This window comes from Sebastes umbrosus, chromosome 14 (genome assembly GCF_015220745.1).
Source record: "Sebastes umbrosus isolate fSebUmb1 chromosome 14, fSebUmb1.pri, whole genome shotgun sequence".
NCBI classification, from domain to species: domain Eukaryota; kingdom Metazoa; phylum Chordata; class Actinopteri; order Perciformes; family Sebastidae; genus Sebastes; species Sebastes umbrosus.
The window spans coordinates 27,357,686-27,377,294 of NC_051282.1; the positions used below are offsets into that span (position 1 = coordinate 27,357,686).

The 19,609-nt window shown below is 43.9% G+C and overlaps 1 protein-coding gene across 3 annotated transcripts in view; it reads left to right on the forward strand.

Moving 5' to 3' along the window:
* Positions 1-19,609, forward strand: part of prkar1b (protein kinase, cAMP-dependent, regulatory, type I, beta) — an 80,225-nt gene that overhangs the window by 11,909 nt on the left and 48,707 nt on the right. For 2 of the 3 annotated variants that reach the window (XM_037791717.1, XM_037791718.1), the window contains 2 exons: positions 6,209-6,379; positions 11,964-12,055. In XM_037791717.1, the coding sequence (XP_037647645.1) occupies positions 6,209-6,379; positions 11,964-12,055 (263 nt within the window). Of the gene's footprint in view, positions 1-1,549; positions 1,970-6,208; positions 6,380-11,963; positions 12,056-19,609 lie in introns of those variants that run through there. The other variant, XM_037791719.1, reaches the window with a different exon arrangement.

Here is a 19,609-nt window from a genome sequence, read left to right on the forward strand (position 1 = left end):
TTCACAGAGCCTCTGTGTCCTGCTTTCGCCCCGTGTCCTCTCCCTCCTCTCCTGTCCTGTCCTCTCTCGCTGGCATCCAGCCGCCGATGATGACGCAGGGAGAGCAGAGGAGAGAAGGAGGGAGGGGGAGTCTGACATAAGCTTATGGCACTTATAATAGAGTAGAAAATATATTGGTAAATAAAATAGAGTAGATGGTTTTAAAAGAGGAGCGCTGCGCTTTTGGAAAGATATTACATATTTAAAAAATAGGGCTTAAAATATTTAATCATGATTAATCACACATTTTTATCTGTTCAAAAAGTACCTTAAAGGGAGATTTGTCAAGTATTTAACACTCTTATCAACATGGGAGTGGATAAATATGTTGCTTTATGCAAATATAACCCTAACCCAGTGTGCTGACTTGACTATGACTGGCCCCCAAACTGCATGTGATTATCATAAAGTGGGCATGTCTGTAAAGGGGAGACTCGTGGGTACCCATAGAACCCATTTTCATTCACATGTCTTGAGGTCAGAGGTCAAGGGACCCCTTTGAAAATGGACATGACAGTTTTTCCTCACCAAAATTGAGCATGAGTTTAGAGCGTTATTTAACCTCCTTCGCGACAAGCTAGTTTGACATGGTTAGTAATGATGGATTCATTAGGTTTTCTCGTTTTTTAGCTTTAAAACTGAGGCTGCTACAACCTAAAAATAGCAAGTTACGTTATTGCGTTATAGAAATAAGTGGCGTTAAAACGAGTAACGCATTATTATCGGGTTCATTTCGACAGCCCCAGTTTAAAATAAATTACACTACCTTAGTTTGAGATAGCAAAAAGGTAAAACAGTTGCAACTGCGGATGTGTTTTGCTTAGCTACTGTGCATAAGCCTGGAAATGATAAATGGCCTCAAACTGTTGTGTTGTTACAGAAGAGCTAAAGCGAGAGAAAGTTTGCCTCCGCCTCCGCCGCCGCTGTTCTCGGCTCTCCTCGGTCTAACGAAGCCTCCTCTGTCGATGCGTTTATGAAACATCAAAAACTGTTTTCTGTGTCTCTGTGTTTGAGCATACGGGGCCAGAACAAGAACAGTACGAGGACTTGTTGGAGCCAGACACACAAAGTCCTCACTTGATGCAGCCTTGACCCTCTGACCTAAGTGAGGAAGACACTGCATGGCACAGAACAGCGTCTGGCACACACACAGGGAATATATGGGGACGATGATGCATCCCTATGGGAATGTTTGGAGCCATTCACACGCCATTTGGTCAGAGCAGAAGTGAGGGGAGAAGTGACGTTTTCCCCCGTCTGCGATCTGAATCACTGTGGATGTGCGAGCGAGAGATCTGTCGACAGGCGTCAGAACTGGTGAATGTAGGTGTGTGAGCCACCGTTGCTTCCTGCTCAGACACACCGCCAACTATTCAGGATGCTCACAGTACCCTGTTGTCATAGTGACGGGGACGGTGAGGGTGGGGGGTGGGGGAAGAGAGAGAGAGGAGGGGAGCAGCTCATTGCGCCAGCTGATTGTGAGTGTGTGCGATAGAGAGAGAGAGAGGACGAGAGAGAGAGGAGAGAGGACAGAGAGTTGCGCAGGAGCGATGGAGAGACAGGCTTTTTGCTGCGATCAGTGTTTTCATCAGTAGTCTTGTTCTTCAGCTGCTGTGTAGCGGTGGGATCGCGGACATTTATTGCATTTATCACGCTCTCTCTCTCTCTCTCTCTCTCCCTCACACACACACAAACTTGGATTCTCTGATTACTGGCACACACACAGCGGTCGCCGTGCTTGAATATGGCGAGATGCTGCTGCTGCTGTTGCTGCTGCTGAGGTGTGACATGTGTGTCAGGTGTGTATGAGCGCCTGGTGTGTCGATTCCCATGCACACTGTGACACACTCTCACTTTGACTTGATGCCCGGCGCCTCTGACAGGCTGAGGGACGTACAGCACGCCTGGCCAGGGGCCCCTCCATGCCATGGTAAATACCTCTGCTAACAAACTTAGCCTCCTGGAGCTAACCTGTGTAATCTCATAAAAGGCGGGAACAAGCACGCCGTGTCGTATAATGTCAAGTTTGGTTGCAAGGTGAAGATGCTATACCTAGTTTGTGTGTTTTTTTTCCGGAGCGTGTATTTGCAGCGATGTGTTGCCTTCGCCGTCTGTAGAGAGCGTATAGTGTGTTACCTGATTGCAGACCCTTTCCACCTTGATTAAGCCGGAGTGTGTGTGAGCTCTCCTCTCCCCCTGCAGTCTGCCTGTGCATGTGTGTTTGTGAGATTATGTGTGTGTGTGTTTTGATGCTGCTCTCTGGCTCTATACCTCCCCTCTTCTTTTTCTTCTTCTCCTCTTCCTGCTGCTGCTGGCTGTGTTCCCTCAGGCAGTGACTCTGCGTAAGCAAGAAGTGCGTGCGTGTGTGTGTGTGTGTGTGTGTGATCTGCGTTATCACACTGTTTTACGCAGACAGCGAGCAAAGTGTCACAGTAACCTCAGGATGTAATTAGTCAGGAGAGACACAAAGTCAAACAGAGAACGTTGAGAGAGATGAAAGGATGCCAAGTCAAAGAATGAGCTGAAGTAACTGGCTGCTGTTTCACATCATTATAGCATCGCTGTGTTGCGATACACTATCTCCAGATTCAATACTATCATGATACTTGGGTGTCGATTCGATATGTATTGCGATTTTCAAGTATTGCGATCCAACATTAGGGTTTATTGCGTTTTTTTTTTTTTACTTTTTTAACACTAGACCATGGGGAAAAGTTCAGAATCATACACTTCTAGGGACTTTTACTTTGAAAAATATCTAAATTAATACGGTAAAATGTTTGATTTTCAGCATGTATGTAGTCAACGATGTCCTGAAGACAAATACATCAGTCATTCTCAGGCATTATTATTATTAAATGTTTTCCGGCAACCCAAAAATCAAAGAATAAATACATTTCCTTCACATATTAGTGGTATTTTATTTTTTATTTATAAGGGACATTAAATGCTTTATACTTCTTGTGCATCCAATCAATCTTATTTCCATATATGTATTTTGTATATACAGTTCTCTTTGTGAACACCTTATTTTGGAAACTGGACGTAGTCACACGTGTATACTTCCTCTAAATTCGCCAAGGTCGTCTCTAGCTCTCCTGTCAGCTCCGTTCTCTTTACACATCCATATTCAGCTCCATCGGGGCCGTTTGAAAGCATTTAGCATAAATGTCAGTATATGGGTGCTCTACAGTTGTAGCGTCGGCCCATTTGACCACCGCATGTTACCGCAATACGATAACGTTTCTTGTCCATGACAGAGTTAGCATGCAGCGTTAGCCGTGATGTCTAGCTCTGCTTTTCCTGCAATGTGTGAAACCCAAAGTGTTTCCATACTTTACTGGTTGTGTAGTGTTTACCAATTTGGATTTAATATATGAGGGTGCAGGTCGTACCCACGCAGATCTTCCGCTGTTTTGTACTTCCTCGTTGTGGCTGCGGTTTGTTTGGGTTGACGGATACGGAACGGATGTGACGTCACGTTACTCAGACTACAACAATAAAAGCGGTAACTTCTTTCTATCTCTGCATAGACTCAAATGAAGCAAATATATCAATTCTGGCTAGAAAATTTCAAAATCGCAAAAAAATAATTTGCGGTATATATGTGAATCGTTTTTGTCCCCCATCCCTACTGTGTTACCGCTGAGATGATCAAAACAAAGAGTTGAGGAGGAATGTGCAGGGAAGTGCTGAGTCATGAGGTCTGGCTTTGACAGTTTGGTTGCTCTCAGTTTTCCGGTCTCCTCCTCACTGTCACCTCCTCTCTCTGAGTCTCTGTTGCCTTAGTGATCCCTCTGTCACAGGTTGTCTCTCTCTCTCTCTCTCTCTCTCTCTCTGTCTGTCAGTATATAAGCAGAGTGAAGCAGCAGCAGCAATTTGTGCTCCTTGCTCAAGGCACTCAGTAATCACTCTGCTCCCAGCTGCTCCTCATGGTCTTCTTTTCTCCTTCTCCCTCTCCTCTCTCCAGTTTTGCAGAGAAAAAAGTTGCCTCAGTGTCTGTTTTGCACAGAAAATGGTGGTTCTTGAGTCATACAATGCACTCCAAAATGTCGAGGTGGTGTGAACTCAGACGCTATATTAGTCTGCATTTGCTCTTGATGTGAACAAGCAATTTCCTTAATTGATTGCTGTCCTTGGTAAAGAGCAATAATCCATTAGATATTAAAAGGTTATAGAATACAAACTGCTTGAAACAATTTGCACTGATTTATTATCTTAGCACGACCAAAATAAACTTGAATTATAAATTAATAAAACATAAGTAAATTGTTTAATTGCCTAGTTTTTGTGGTGTGTCCCGCACCGTCAGCTCTAGTCCGCTCGTGTCGGAGGCTTTTTGGCTGATTCAGCCTGTTGAATCGCCGGCGTAGACTGTCGGTGAGAGAAATCGCTCTGATTGGCTGTTCAGCTTAAACAAATCAGTGCAGGAGGAGAGAAACAAAAGTGAGGAAAGCAAGCCAACAAGTAAAGTCAGGAGGGCGCACACAGAAGGTCTCTGTAATGAAGCTTAGTGGTGAGTCAGAGCCGCTTTGTTTCATGTACGTATCATTACAATGGCTTGTATATCCGCCGTCCTCGGTCTTCTGTTTTCGCTTTTTGAATGACGAATACAGACTACTGGTCCTCCACCCGCCAGGAGGGAGAGTTATTTCCTCTCATGCAGGCGCAGAAGGTTCGTTCTAACTGGCCGTCGGCTGTAGTCTTTGCGGTGTTTTCAAATGCAACTTGTTGGCTAAGACAAAGGCGGCATGAGGCGACGCAACAGTCGGCCTTCATCGCCGCTAGTTCTTTGATGTCGGCTCGGTGTGGCTGGGCTTTATAACGTCATTGTCAAAAACACTGAACTAAGACTGCAACAACAGTAGTGATTATTTACGTTATAGAGTAATCTGCTGATTGTTTTTGGTCTATAAAATAGTGAAAATGCCCGTCACATTTTGTGTAAGCCCAAGGTTTTGTTCGACCAGCAGTCAAAGACATTCAAAGACATTCAGTTACCTGTCATAGAAGAACAAGAAAAGCAAGAAATCTCCGCAGAACTGAAGTAAATGGATTCGTCTTGTGAATAAACCAAGAGGAAAGTTTACTTAGCGTCGTTATAATCTTGCTTGCTCGTGGAGCAGGAGAGACCAACCAGACACCCAGCTGCCTGCTTTCGTCCACCTTTACATCATCATCTCTCTCTCTGGTTATTTCTGTCGGTGTGTGTGTGGTGTTCTCTGTACTGCAGTGTGAGAGTGCCACCTCTTGCTGCTCTCCTGTCTGGAGGACTCCTGTCCCTTTGAGACACCTTTGTTTATTTCTGACTGCACAGCAGCAGCAGCAGCAATGCAGTGAACCAGCTAACAGATGAAAATGTTACTGTACCAAAAAACACGTGCTGGTGGATAACAAAGCTGCTGCCAACTCAGTCCCCACCGTGCTATTAGACGCGCTAATGCTCTCAAATAAAGGCGTAAACACACAGATGCACACCAGTCATCGTTACTGAAATACACAAAGCAGTACCTTCGCACAAACTGTTATCCCATTGGCTCTTGTCTCGCAGCACATTAACGAGCCTACGGTGGTTTTATTGTGTACTTATGCTAATGTGTTAATCAAGTGTGCAATCAATAATTCAACACCTGCGGAGTGTTCAGGAGTCGAAACAACAGCCAGCCGGAGGCACGCCGTCGTCCCTTTGATGTCTTTATTCCTTGTTGTTCATTATCTGAGAAGAGGAGGAGGAGGAGGAGGAGGGTACCTGGCTGAGCCTTCTTCACTCTGCATGTTCAGGCCTGTGCAGATATTAATATTTGATGCCTTTTACTTCATAGCACAGCAGCCAGATGTCCAGACAGCGTGCACTCAGGACTGGGACGTGTCCACTGTACTTTCTCTGAGCTTTATACAAACCTGTTCTGTTATCTGACCTGGTTAAGAATCCACATGATGTTGGACGGGGTGTTCAGAGCCCGTCTTCACGTGATCTTTGTGAGAATAACAGATCAGATCAGATTATCTTGTTTGTCTTGCAGGAAGCTATATTAGTAGTTGCATCTATTTTCCTGTCAACAGGGGCACTAGTTTTGATGGACCATCTGCTTAATTGTATTTTAACCACCCTTTTTATCGCTGTCTCTCCATCCTCTAACAATCGCGTCTCTCCTCTTGTTGTTTGCAGGAAGAATGCAAGCAGATCATGGCACGTCAGAAATCTAACAGCCAGTCGGACTCGCACGATGATGAGGTTTCTCCCCCGCCACCCAACCCCGTTGTCAAGGCCCGGCGCCGCAGAGGAGGGGTCAGCGCCGAGGTCTACACCGAAGAGGACGCTGTCAGCTACGTACGCAAGGTCAGCCTCAGAAAGATGGATGCAAACGTCCACGCAACAGACGCATTATACTGGCACACTGCAGCTTCCTGCACGCAAGTGCTTGTTTTGTACAAATTCATCATCATGTTTTCACACACATACAAGCAGCCAATGCATACATACAGATACAATAACTCAACGCTGCTGTGCAGACATCGAGGTTGATGTTGTTTATTTGTTGGACTCGGAGCGGTCGTTCTGTTCACACCCACTCAAGAGCACGGACGCATTCATCGAAACACGGTGACAGTGTGAAGGGAGATAAAGCTGTTTACATTTATGACAGCAATTAATCAACAGATCTGGACTTTTTATTTGCAGCGAAAATACACAGTTTGTGAGTCAGCTGCTAGACTGATGTTCAGCACAGATGCTGTTATTCGACCCTTTGATATTAAATCGACTGTGATAGACTCCCACTCAGGGTTTCACTGATATTTCACATCTTAATCATGAAATTTATAGATGATGCTGAACGGAGCGACTATTTTAATTAATGCCAGTTTTATTTGCATTCATACGTTAGATTGACCCCCACATTTCAGCACATTTACATGCACACAAGAAACCAGGTCAGTCTGTGGAATCTGACTTATTTAGACTTCTAGAGGCTACTTTGTTTCAGTTTTAGTCTTTGAATTAAGTTATTTTGAATAAGAAGATGCATCGCTGACTCTACATGTAATCAGATATTTTGCGTCCATGCGGTGCTTTTCCATATCCTAATTTGTACATGTAAAAAGCTGATAGGAAACCCGGTTACATGTATACATTGCCAAGAAATCAGCTTTCTCCAGGAGACCTCTAGCTGGAATAAATATTCTAATCCCTCTGCCCTGATTACAGAAACTGGGTTCCTCGTGCTGTTTAAGAAATCAGGTTATTGCAGAAAGCTGCGCACATAAATACACAGCTTGACACAAAATGTGAGAATAAATTAACACTTTGGCTTCATAATAACCATCATTAATAAACAAAATGAAATGAATGAAAAAGAAACATCCATCCATCCATCCATCTGCAACCGCTTATCCCGTTAGGGGTCGCGGGGGGGCTGGAGCCGATCCCAGCCGACATTGGGCGGAGGCGGGGTACACCCTGGACAGGTCGCCAGTCCATCACAGGGCTGACACATAGAGACAGACAACCATTCACACTCACATTCACACCTACGGGCAATTTAGAGTCAACAATTAACCTAACCTGCATGTCTTTGGACTGTGGGAGGAAACCGGAGTACCCGGAGAAAACCCACGCTAACACGGGGAGAACATGCAAACTCCACTCAGAAGGGCCCCAAGCCAGATTTGAACCTGCAACCCTCTAGCTGTGAGGCGCCATGCTAACCACTGCACCACCGTGAAAAAGAAACAATGAAATGATAATTAATAATGTTTACTAACTATTAGTAATGCTATCATTTCTGTTATTTTATCATTAGTTTGTTTAATATGAAATAATTACTTTATAAATGATTTATTGTATCATAGCTGATAAGAGACGATAACAATTACATTCTGATTACATTATAAATATTTATTAACAGTTTATTGTTGTACAAATTCTAACATTTAATATACTATATTAAGTATTTATTAATGATTACTAAATTGTTCTATAAATATAATATTACATAGATAGATGGATTAGAATTAAAAATTAACAAAGTATTAACTGTATATCTACATAATGTTTATAGAGTATTTATTAACTATTTAACAAGATATTATAATCATCAGTTGCAACTTTATGATAGCCATCCAAATAATATTTATAGATGGTTTACAAACCAATTATTAATCATTAACAAAGTGTTAAAAATATCTATAGTACAATGTAAATATCTATGTAATGTTTATAGATGTTTTGCAAACAATTTCTTAAAGGTTTACAAATCATTTTGTAATCATTAACAAATACTTATAGTATATAAAATGTTAAACTGTTAAAATAACATAGATTAGAGCAGCATTACTAATAATTAGTAAACATTATTAATTATAATTTCATGGTTTGTTCACATTAAAATAACCATCTAATACGTTTTAATTAACTATCAATTTACTATTTATATATGATGGTTATTATAAAGTGTTACCAAATCTTTTTTTTGTTTTATTTATGCTTGGATTTACTTTGTGTCTCTTGTTTGTCAGACAGTATGAATATAAGAGGAAGATAAAATCATTTCTTTTGTAAAGTAAAGTACAAATAAAAGTGTTTTCTCACTCTGGACAGACGGGCGGCTGTTAGAGTTATCTATCATCTCTCAACCTGTCATGTGTCCATTCCACAACTTAATGGAGCTATTGGAAAGGTTGCTCCTTCGCCAGAAACTATAACTCACCTTTACACACACACGCTCACACACTGTACATACATACACCCCCTAGTCATTGTATCATTGCCGTGCTTGTTCATTTGTAATTAACTTGACACGCCATTAATTGCTGGGTAATGACAAAACTGCATGGACCCCCGTCACCACGCTGTAATCGCATGGCCACTGGAGCATGCAGTGTGTGTGTGTGTGTGTGTGTGTGTGTGTGTGTGTGTCAGGTGTGCGCACACACCCACGTGCATCTGTGTTTATGGCTCTGAGATCTCCACCAGACGCTGCAGTTATGTGTCGTGGCAACAAGCCTGGCCCCGTCTCCAGCCTCATTCTCCTCACTGTCCCCTCACTGTCTCCTGACTGTCTCTTCACTGTCTCCTCACTGTCCCCTCACTGTCTCCTCACTGTCTCCTCACGTCTCCTCACTGTCCCCTCACTGTCCCCTCACTGTCTCCTCACTGTCCCCTCACTGTCCCCTCACTGTCTCCTCACAGTCTCCTCACTGTCTCCTCACTGTCTCCTCACTGTCTCCTCACTGTCCCCTCACTGTCTCCTCACTGTCTCCTGACTGTCTCCTCACTGTCTCCTCACTGTCCCCTCACTGTCTCCTCACTGTCTCCTCACTGTCTCACGGACTGACACACACACATGCAACAACGTGCACATGCAACGACTGAGACAGCCACGTCAGCCGCACGTGAAAGAGAAATTAATTCATGTGCTCACTTGAAACAACAGGCCATCAGAGAAAAGTGAATTAAAATTGAATTAAAAGATGAAAGCGCATTATTGCTTCAGTATGAGAGAGTATTTCATCTGGCCATTGTTGTACAGCGAGGTAACACACTCACACACACACACACACACATGCACTCTCTGCGCCATCATCTTCCGACATCATCGATTCCATTAATGTCTCCGCTGTGAAAATCAGCAGCTGTTGAACAGAACACGATCAATTAGCTCACCCGGCTCGTCTGATTAAAAAGAGCTTTGCTGTTAAGCGCCGTGAGTCTTAACAAATTGTGTGAGGCCTGTCGGAGATCACACTGACAGAATGAACTGCTGGCATCAGATTGATGGGAACTGGTGTGGACACCCTCTTGACGAGGTGGGAACAAGATGGGTATTAAGTCAGATGTTTCCTCCGACTTTAGAGGGTTCTTGTGGCTTTAAATGAGGAACTTTCCAAGCATGTATGGCAAATACTTATCTTGACACAAGCCTTACTTCACTTTTTACTTTTCTTACTTTACTAAAGACGAATCCAGCGACCGCTTTTATGTGTTCCGCCAACTAGTGGCGCCACCGTTACTGCAAGACGTAGTGACTCAGTGTCTGCTAGCCGTGTTAACTGGTGATGTTCAGCCGAATGCATCAGTGGTTGCTTGTAGTAACTCAGGTAAATGGTTGGCGTAGATAACAAACACAGATGAGTATGTATTTAATATTGACCAAAGTAAAATCGAAGGCCTTTACGAGGACACAGCTGCCGTCACTACGAGCAACCACGACGCATTTGGCTCGGCTGAGAGCCCCTAGACAGTGTCTTCGCCAGCTAACGTTAGCTACGCTAAGCCAGCAAGTTGAAGTTCGCCACTAATGTTGGATCAGCTCAGAACTGCACAGGTTCTTCCTGAACTCTGAGACATCGCTGTCAAAGTAACGTTGTATGGAAAGTAAAGGTTGAAGTAGAAAATTGTACACTTCTTAAGGTCTTCGCACACCAAGTCCGTATTACTCGTTTGCATTTCTTTAATCCGTCATCCGATAAAAATCTTTACGCACTGAAACCTCGCACACTGAGTCCGATGCGTTTTATTATTCTATTCGTTGCAAAAATTTGCAATACGGGACAAAACTGAATTAATTACGTGGGTATAATGGATAGCGCTAATCCAAAACAGGGCTAATGAAAGAATGACATTACCAAGAAGACCGTCCCCGATTCCAAGCTGTTCTGCGATCACCCACCACAATCAAAGCGGTGCCACACCACTTTCTGACCGTGTGTCCGCATCAGCTCTTGTCCAAGTAATCGTCCGTCCTGAAAGCATAACTGGGGCTTTAGGACAGCTTGTATTCAAACACGCTCATATTGTAGGGAGACGCCACCACAGTAATGACGACTTGTTTACTTCTGGTATTTCCCCGGATTCGTGTATAGAGTACACAGGTAACAGAATTTGACTGCTTGTAGGTTTAGCTGGTAAATCATTAGAAATTCATCCTTTCCCATGTGGCTTTACCTCAACTTTCCCCCCACAATTGGCTACAACAGAACATCCAAACCTCACCCTGACAAGTTACTGTAAAAAGGACAGTGATTCAAATGCTGTAACAAGCTGAGTGACATTTAATGATCCCCTGGGTGACAGTACTGGAGCTGGATCTTGTGGAGGATGATAAAGTATCTGACCTAAAATCTGAATCTGATCACTGAGCCTCTCTGAGTTTCTAACTCCAGGCCAGACCGGCCTCTTTCTCTTTCTCTTTCTGTCCACTGCACAGGCCCGAGTGCTGCAGATAGATACAAAATTCTGTACTTTCTTATTTCATATGTGATGTGGTCGTGTGTGTATTTGTGTGCATGCACATGCACAGCGCTGCGTGGTCGTCTTCATGTGGAGACATCTGTTGCTTTAACGTAATTACAGCCTACCCCCCCTCCTCTTCCTCACCACCAGAGACAAAACACATGCACACACTCCTCTCCGTCCTCCAGTTCTTCTGCAGTGAGAAGGGTTTAATTTAGTCTTCTCACTCTTTCTCTTTCTTTCTCTTACTTTTGACTTTTCTCACCCGACGGTAAAAAAAAAAGGAGCTTCTGGGATTTATAAATATAGATTTTTGTGGCTTTGTTGTGGCTACAGACTTTGCCGTTCCCTTTCCATGCACACACACACACACACACACACACACCGCAGAGTCTGGGACATGAAAATGCATGTTTTATGAATGAGTTCAGGCCTCTGCCGAATTTTTAAGGGCCGTGTGACATTTTGAGTGTAATCCCTGAACAGATGGGCTTTCCCAAAAATACTCAGACACACGTGTGGGATATTCCTTTCAGAGTTTGCCAATACGCTGCTCTTTAATTACTCAATTTGGTCGGCTTTTGAAGTCGGGCCCATTATGTGTTTGCGCTGGTCTGTTTCATGTGTCCACCTGCGTAGTGTTGTTGCAGCGTGCTTCGCCGTAATGGATATCACTGCTTCGTCCAAACAGGTGATCCCGAAGGACTACAAGACCATGACCGCCTTGGCCAAGGCCATCTCCAAGAATGTGCTGTTTGCTCACCTGGACGATAACGAGAGAAGGTACAGAAACTTCTTTAATGGGTTTGCACAACATCCAGTGTGATGTCAGCAATCCTAAATGTGTGTGTGTGGACTATGAGTGCATGTTTGTAAGCTGATAAAATCATGAACAGGCCATTGTTCCAGAGTGTATTGCCCTCGTGGCCACTGTGTGCCAGTGTTGCCTGCTCTGGGAGCATCTCAAGTCTGCGGAGACATGAAGAAGAGGAGGGGTATGCAGCGAAGGGTGGGTAAAGGGGGCAAATGGATGTGTCTCTGTGTGTTTGCATTGTGTTGTTGGTTGTTATGGTAACCTGTCTGTACATTAGTATCATGTTGTGTATTCAGATATGGGCGGCGGTGCTCAGAAATCAACGATTCTCCATAGTCGTCTCAGAGAGAGAGAGAGAGAGGGATGCCAATTTCCCTCCATCCTTTCCCTCTTTCTTACCATCTGCTCCTATTCGTTGTTCTTTCACATTCCTCCTCTCTTTCACCATCCTTCCATCTGTCCCAGATCTCCGCTGATGGCGGGGTTTGGGCTCTGACAAGGGGGAGGGGGCGGTGTGGGAAAAAGGCTCTCAGGTGGCTGGCGGTCCCGCCCGCCCGCCAGCCGGAATAGTGTTTCATTGGCGGGGAGAATCCATTATGCCCCATGGAGAGGAAAACACCGGAGCTTTCCTGTTGGCTAAAGCCTCCGCAGACCAAAACACAAAACACACTTCTTTCCAGCCTTTCGTCAGCTGACAATTTGCCGTGCTTCCTTGGCACAGGCACGCCATGGCCTCTGATTGCACGTCAGTGCTTCTGAGGCAGCCCCGAGCGGAGCGCAACATGCGATGGATCCGGACAGTCTGAAAAACCACGTACTTGGGTGGCTGATGTGGCAGATTGGAGTTACACCACAAAAGAAATATGCGGCGGCAGACCCCTAAAAGCATCAGGTTTTAATGCACTCAAGGCCTCTTGGCATGCCGAGCTACGCGATGGCGTCGTCGTCGGCCCCGTGAAACCGTGCATGATGTAGAATTTATTCGACTGGCTGTCATGTTCGCTGTCTCGCTACACGCGGCTTGCATCAAGCATTAATGCCATGCACACAGGAATTCGTTGTTGTGTCATTTGTGGGTGAGCATGCAGCGAGCGGCGCTGAAGGCTCCCAGCTAGTGAAAACCTTGTCTGATTTGCTAGATTGCACAGCGACATGGCAGTTAGTTGGCTATGCCTTCGTCTAACTCTCTCTCTCTGTCGCTCTTACAGTCTCCCTCACTCTCTTCTGTTCTTCCTCACTCTTCACTTCCAGCTGATGATGCTGGACGGCTGGCTGGCTGGCTGGCTGGTCTGCCTGGTGGCTTGGCCACACTGCGGTTATGTTGCGGTTGTCGCACCCGGAGCCCCCGTCGACAGAAGTGTATTGATGTTCGGCCAATGTGGTCCTCAATGAAAAACTGCACCCAGCAACCAGCAGGCACATTGCTTAGTTGTCGTAGAGCACACTCATTGGTAAAATTCGGCACCAAACTTTGCCCGAGAAGGTGCATTTAGCTCGTCCTAAATGATCGGTAAGTATCGGTAAACTCCTACAGCAGTGTATCTCCCGGTTGCTACAGGAGACAAAACAGAAAAATGAAGTCAATCTAGTAATCATTTTTGCGTGTTGATGCCTTCTGTCGTGGCATTGATGAAGTCACGGAGTGCGTTGGCTTCTTTAGATGTGCCAGAACTGTCAGGGACTGACGCACATCAGCAGATGGAGTCTGACTGCACAGTCCTCTCTCTCTCTGTCTCTCTCTGTCTCTCTGTCTCTCGCTCCTCCCTCGCTCTGCAAACAGCTGGCCATTTGGGTTGTCAGATGTTCTTGCTCATGTGGTCTCATTGGGTGAGAAGGTAGTGACAGTTGATGATTGCTCCTAACATTAAGGGGGGGGATGGGTCAGCGCATGCATCGCTAGATGATGGATGGTTACATGCGAAGAGACTTCTTTCTCTCGACTGCTGCTTGGCATCGGCAATATGGTTTGTACTGTGTTCAAAAAATGGATTGAAAATGGCTATTTTAGTTTGAGGGCTGTGTCTGTGACACAGAGAGAGAGAGAGAGAGAGAGAGAGAGAGAGAGAGAGAGAAATGGAGGGCCAAAAGCTGTGTCAAGGAAACATCTTGTGTGATTAGTCACTCAGCAGTTATGTAAGCTGAACACCACAATTTGTTCCCCTATTAGCGCTATATTATACTTTCGTCCCCTTCGGTAATGAGAGCAAGATCGAAAACAATGAAGCCCTCTTTGTCTCTCTGCTCTCTTTTTCCTCTCATCACTTCCTCTTTCCTTTGAAGCTCTCTCTGTTTTTCCTTGTCGTCTTCTCTCTCATCCTGTCTGAAGTTACTTATCTGCCTTTCTAGGAATCCAGGGAAGACGGTTTACTGGTTCTGTAAGCAGCACATTAATAACAGACACTAGTTGATGAGGATCTTCTTTCTATTTTCAAATTTTCATTTTCAACTTTGTATATTATTCTATAATCAACCACGTATTCGTATGTCATTAGATTAGATTCCACTCCCCCAAACACCCATAAACAGCTACATACATGTATACAGTATATATACAGTGTCTTTCCAGAGGAAATCTTTCAGCAGTGAAGCATACATCAGTCTTCTGGTGGGGCTGAGATGAGATGACTGAGTGTATAATTACAGGAATGGGTTAGCGGGCTGCAGAAAAATGATCCAGGAGGGCATCTTAGGACAAGCAGGATATTACTACTTAAACTAAAACAGATCCAGCGTGTTGTCTGCGCTTTGATCATATCCTGTTTTTTGATGTTTGCTTCCCCATCTGCCATTATCAGCAATGTAAAGATGTCAGGGTTTATGTGTGTGTGTGTGGTGAGAGAATGAAAACAGAGAATACAGAGAGGCATTTAGAACAAGAGGAAAGAGAAAAGGAGTTTGTTTTCCCTACAAACTAAACAGATTAGCTTCTTTCTTTTACTGCTTACGTGCTGTTCCACCTGAGCCATACCATATCTGGTAGCATATGAAACTAGAACATTTAAGGAATCGATTGGTACCAACCATGTCACAGTAGCTTGTCGGGAAGAAAGCTAAATAATGCTGCAAAGTTACACAACATTTTGGCGAGGAAAACTGGCATGGCCATTTTCAAAGGGGTCCCTTGACCTCTGACCTCAAGACATGTGAATGAAAACTCACGAGATGAACAAACTGAAAACGATTTCTTATTAGATAAAACAGTTGTTGACAAACAACTAATTTGCAGTTGAAAAAAAGGTATTAAATCATGATATACAGTATCTTACTGCAATACCATGGCAAAATGTTTAAGATCGCATCGTGAGGCCTGTGGTGATTCCCACCCTGAGTACAAAACCTTTGAACTGGTACAAGGGTGAAGCAAGCATACTTTATACACACACACACACATACATGCATAACCAGGCACACAAATACCACCATCACTACAAAGGACGACGGGGATTACATTATCATGAGAAACACACACACACACACACACACAAGGACATTCTCCAGTATGCATGTCAGCCTGTGTTCCCAGTGAGGAGGCCGCTCCAGCTGGGAGCGTGGAGTCTTTGATTAACACACCATTCCATATGTCAAACTTTATGGCCTCAACGTTTCTGAGCTCCACCAGCCGTGTGTGTGTGTGTGTGTGTGTGTGTGTGTGTGCATTTAGCGTAAAATTGGAGCTTTATTTAGCATTCTTCCTGACAAGATAACATGACATGTTATCTTCACTCAAGCTTTAAGACTGTTACAATCACTGAAAGACACAATAGCGGTCGTCTGCCGTTGGATGATTAAGAGGTTAATAGTTTAATAATATAAAAGATTGATACTTGACGTCCGTGTATCGATACAAAATTGCCACTAGGCGTGCCGAGGTAGTCGGTGTTACGCGGTCGTCGGGCACACACCGATTACATTACGTACCCACCCCCACCACCGTCATTTCGGTTCTTTTTTTACAGAAATAAAACCCATTTAGTTCATTTTGGCATATCAGCGCCGCGTAATCAATTCATAGTCGGACGACGGACGCTAAGTGAATGCATCTGCTCCGTAAGGAGTCTGCACAGAGTAGTGGGTGTCAGATTTCACACACACAGGATGAGAGAGAGTTGACAGACAAGACGATGGCGAGGGATTCGGCGTCGAAGCGAAAAGCAAAAGCACCTCAAATTTAAACCCAATGCTATAAGGGAACCATAACGTTAATGAGGGAATTGACGTGCGGAGGACGAGTGCTCATAGCCGGTGTGCACGCCGGGTGGAAACCTGCGGCCTCGCAGCGAAAGCTCCACCGGAGAGGCCAGACACGCAGCCATCTGACGTTAGAGATCAAAGTAAGCGATCTACACATATTGAGCGTCATCTTTTCTTGTAAAATGTGTCCGTCCGGTGTCGTCACAAGTTTATGAACCGGTGGGAAAATGTCCTCACCGTCACATCCCTAGTTGCCATGCAAAATATTGCTATACTATGCTTTATCGATTCCCCCCCACTCCTAATGAACATACAGTGTACCATCGGGACAGTGTCTCCGTCTGTTTATCTTTTTGACCCTGGCTGCTCTCTAAACTGAATCTCCGCCCCGGTGCGACTCCCAGCGGGCCACTGGGGTGGACCCCTTATTTGTTTCCCATTAGCTGCCGTAATGACCTCATTATGATATGCCCACGCAAACAGACACACGAGATAAGCCGGCAACAGGTGTTTGATTTCACATTGTGCTGAGCCCGCTCCACTGTACTAACACCCAAATCAGCCTGCAACCACCTGTCTCAACACTGTAATATAACATAACCGTAGTTGTTATCATATCGACTGAAACTATTATCTCATGTTACCATCTGGATGTCTGATTATTCTGCTTTGGTTTCAGCTCACTAACAGCACTTAGATGATAGTTTAAAGTTTAACAGTTTGGATAAGAAAGCGGCGATAACAGAAGGAATCAGGTCACAGTGTTTTGCACAAATTTGGATATGGATGTCAAGTTTACAGGCTTGTGTGTGTGTGTGTGTGTGTGTGTGTGTGTGCACACAGCCTGTTTGTCCAGGTGCACCCTCAGATCAGATGAGATTTCCACCACCACTTCCCCGTGTTAAATGCCTTTTGAGAGTCTTTTAATATGGTCAATAGCGCTATCGCCTGTTTAAACACAGTCTTTCAGTTCCTACTGTAATAGTGTTTCTTATCTAACTTCCTACTGGAGTGATATGAACTGAGATGTCTGATAGCAGTAGTACTTTTCGTGTTTATAGTTTTTATTTTTTGCACACCTGGATAAATGACCTCGATGATCTCCAACTTTGTGTGAGTGCAACGATGGAGAGGTGGAGACTGGAGCGGTTCTTTGAGGTCACATTGAGAGAGAGAGATTAATTACAGAGGAAGAGGCCTCTGGGAAATCTGTCAGAGATGCATTTTTATTTTTATTTTTCCCTCAACGCAAACAAAACACACACAAATAGACACATATAAATGCTCATCAAGTTGTCTACTCCCGTCCGCATGCATTAGTCTAATAATGCCCTCGTGCCGCAAAACGCTCTCCTGGGGACGGCACAGGCACGAGAAAGCCCTGCTGTCTGAGTGTAACCACATAAATAGTCTGGCAGGAACGAGGAAACCCTGTTTATCCCATTCCCTAAAACTGCCTTGGCAGAGTTTGAAATATTCTAAAATAATATTGCCATCTGGTAACAGGAGTTGTTAAATCTTTTCAGGTCAGGACCCGGTTGTAAAGTCAAGGAAATGCAGCACTTAATCTTTGATATGTAGCGAACCAGAACCATTAAAAGTGTTAGGGCTGCCCCCTCTTAGTCCATTAGTCCATTAGTCCATTAGTCGGTTGTTTTGGTCTTATTTGACTGAGATTTCTTGAGTCGATTAGTTGTTTCTTTTTATGCTTTTTTCATGCTGGATGACTTATTACCAAGAAATGTATGAGCACATCTCTGGTAAACACAAGTTTAAAGTGGTGCTTTTGTGTAATTCTTTGTGAAGACACAAAGTTTTAATTGTGTTAGTCGACTACGATTTTTTTGGCCGAGGACCACCCTGAAAAATATTAGAAAAATGTTAACCCATTCCATAAGAAGCACAAACGATTACAGCTGCAACAATTAATCAATCAGATGTCAACAATTAAATTAATCGCCAACTATTTTCATAATCGATTAATCGGTTTGAGTCATTTTTTTAAGGAAAACACAAAAAATTCTCCATTCCAGCCTCTTAAAAGTGAATATTTTCTGGTGTCTTTATTCCTCTATGACAGTAAACTGAATATCTTTGAGTTGTGGACAAAACAAGACGTTTGAGGACGTCATCTTGGGCTTTGGAAAACAAAATTCTTCACTATTTTCTGACATTTTATAGACCGAACAACTTCGACAGATTAATCAACAATGAAAATAATTGTTAGTTGCAGCCCTACGATCAATACAACAATCCACATTTTGTAGTTAAAAGGTTATAGCAGAGTATACAATGGGGGGGGAAAGGGTTGGAAAGAGGTGGCGCTTACCTCATCCTGCCTGCTTTAATCCTCTAATTAACAAGCAGAGTAATGAGTTGATGAAGTGACCGATTAGTTGACCTCTGACCCCTAAACCCTGACCTCTGCACCTTCCCCACTAGCCCCTGCCGACGGACGGGGAACATCTTTAGTGTACTGGCGCTCTTTGTCTGTGTGTGTGTGTGTGTGTGTGTGTGTGTGTGTGTGTGTGTGCTTGAAGAGGTGTAAAAACAACAATAAATAAATCAGCGAGAGACAGAAAACTCAAATAAACAAACAACAGCGAAGTGAAAGACGCTGAAAATCTGCCCGAGAGAGAGAGATCATCCGCCTCGCCTCGTGTTCCAGCAGCGGAAGTTTATTTAAGGGCCTGTGTGAAGAAGGGACAAAACAACAAAGAGGATGCAATGTGAGATCGAAATATCAGATGAACTCGGCTCCCATCATCATCATCATATCTGCTCTCATTTCAATCAGGCTCCGTATCAGGAGACATGGAACTTGAGCTCCGTGCTCCGGTGAACGGGTTCATGTTGGAAACGCGGACGCGCTGATTCAGGCAAAATGTTTTTTTTCTGTAAACTGTGACACAGACTATACACCATCAACATCAACATCCACATGTACACAGTGACACATATAGTGTGCTGTTACCATGTAGCAGCCCCTAGGGGGTGTTTTTGCCACACACAGATATTAACCATCTCTTGAGTCATTTCTTCTGCTAGTCAGAGATTCTACTGGAAACTGTCAATCGATTCAAATAGTTGATTAATCGCATTTTTTATCTGTTCAAAATGTACCTTAAAGGGAGATTTGTCAAGTATTTAATACTCTTATCAACATGGGAGTGAACAAATATGCTGCTTTATACAAATGTCTGTATATATTTATTATTGGAAATCAATTAAAAACACAAAACAATGACAAATATTGTCCAGAAACCCTCACAGGTACTGCATTTAGCATAAAACAATATGCTCAAATCATAACATGGCAAACCGCAGCCCAA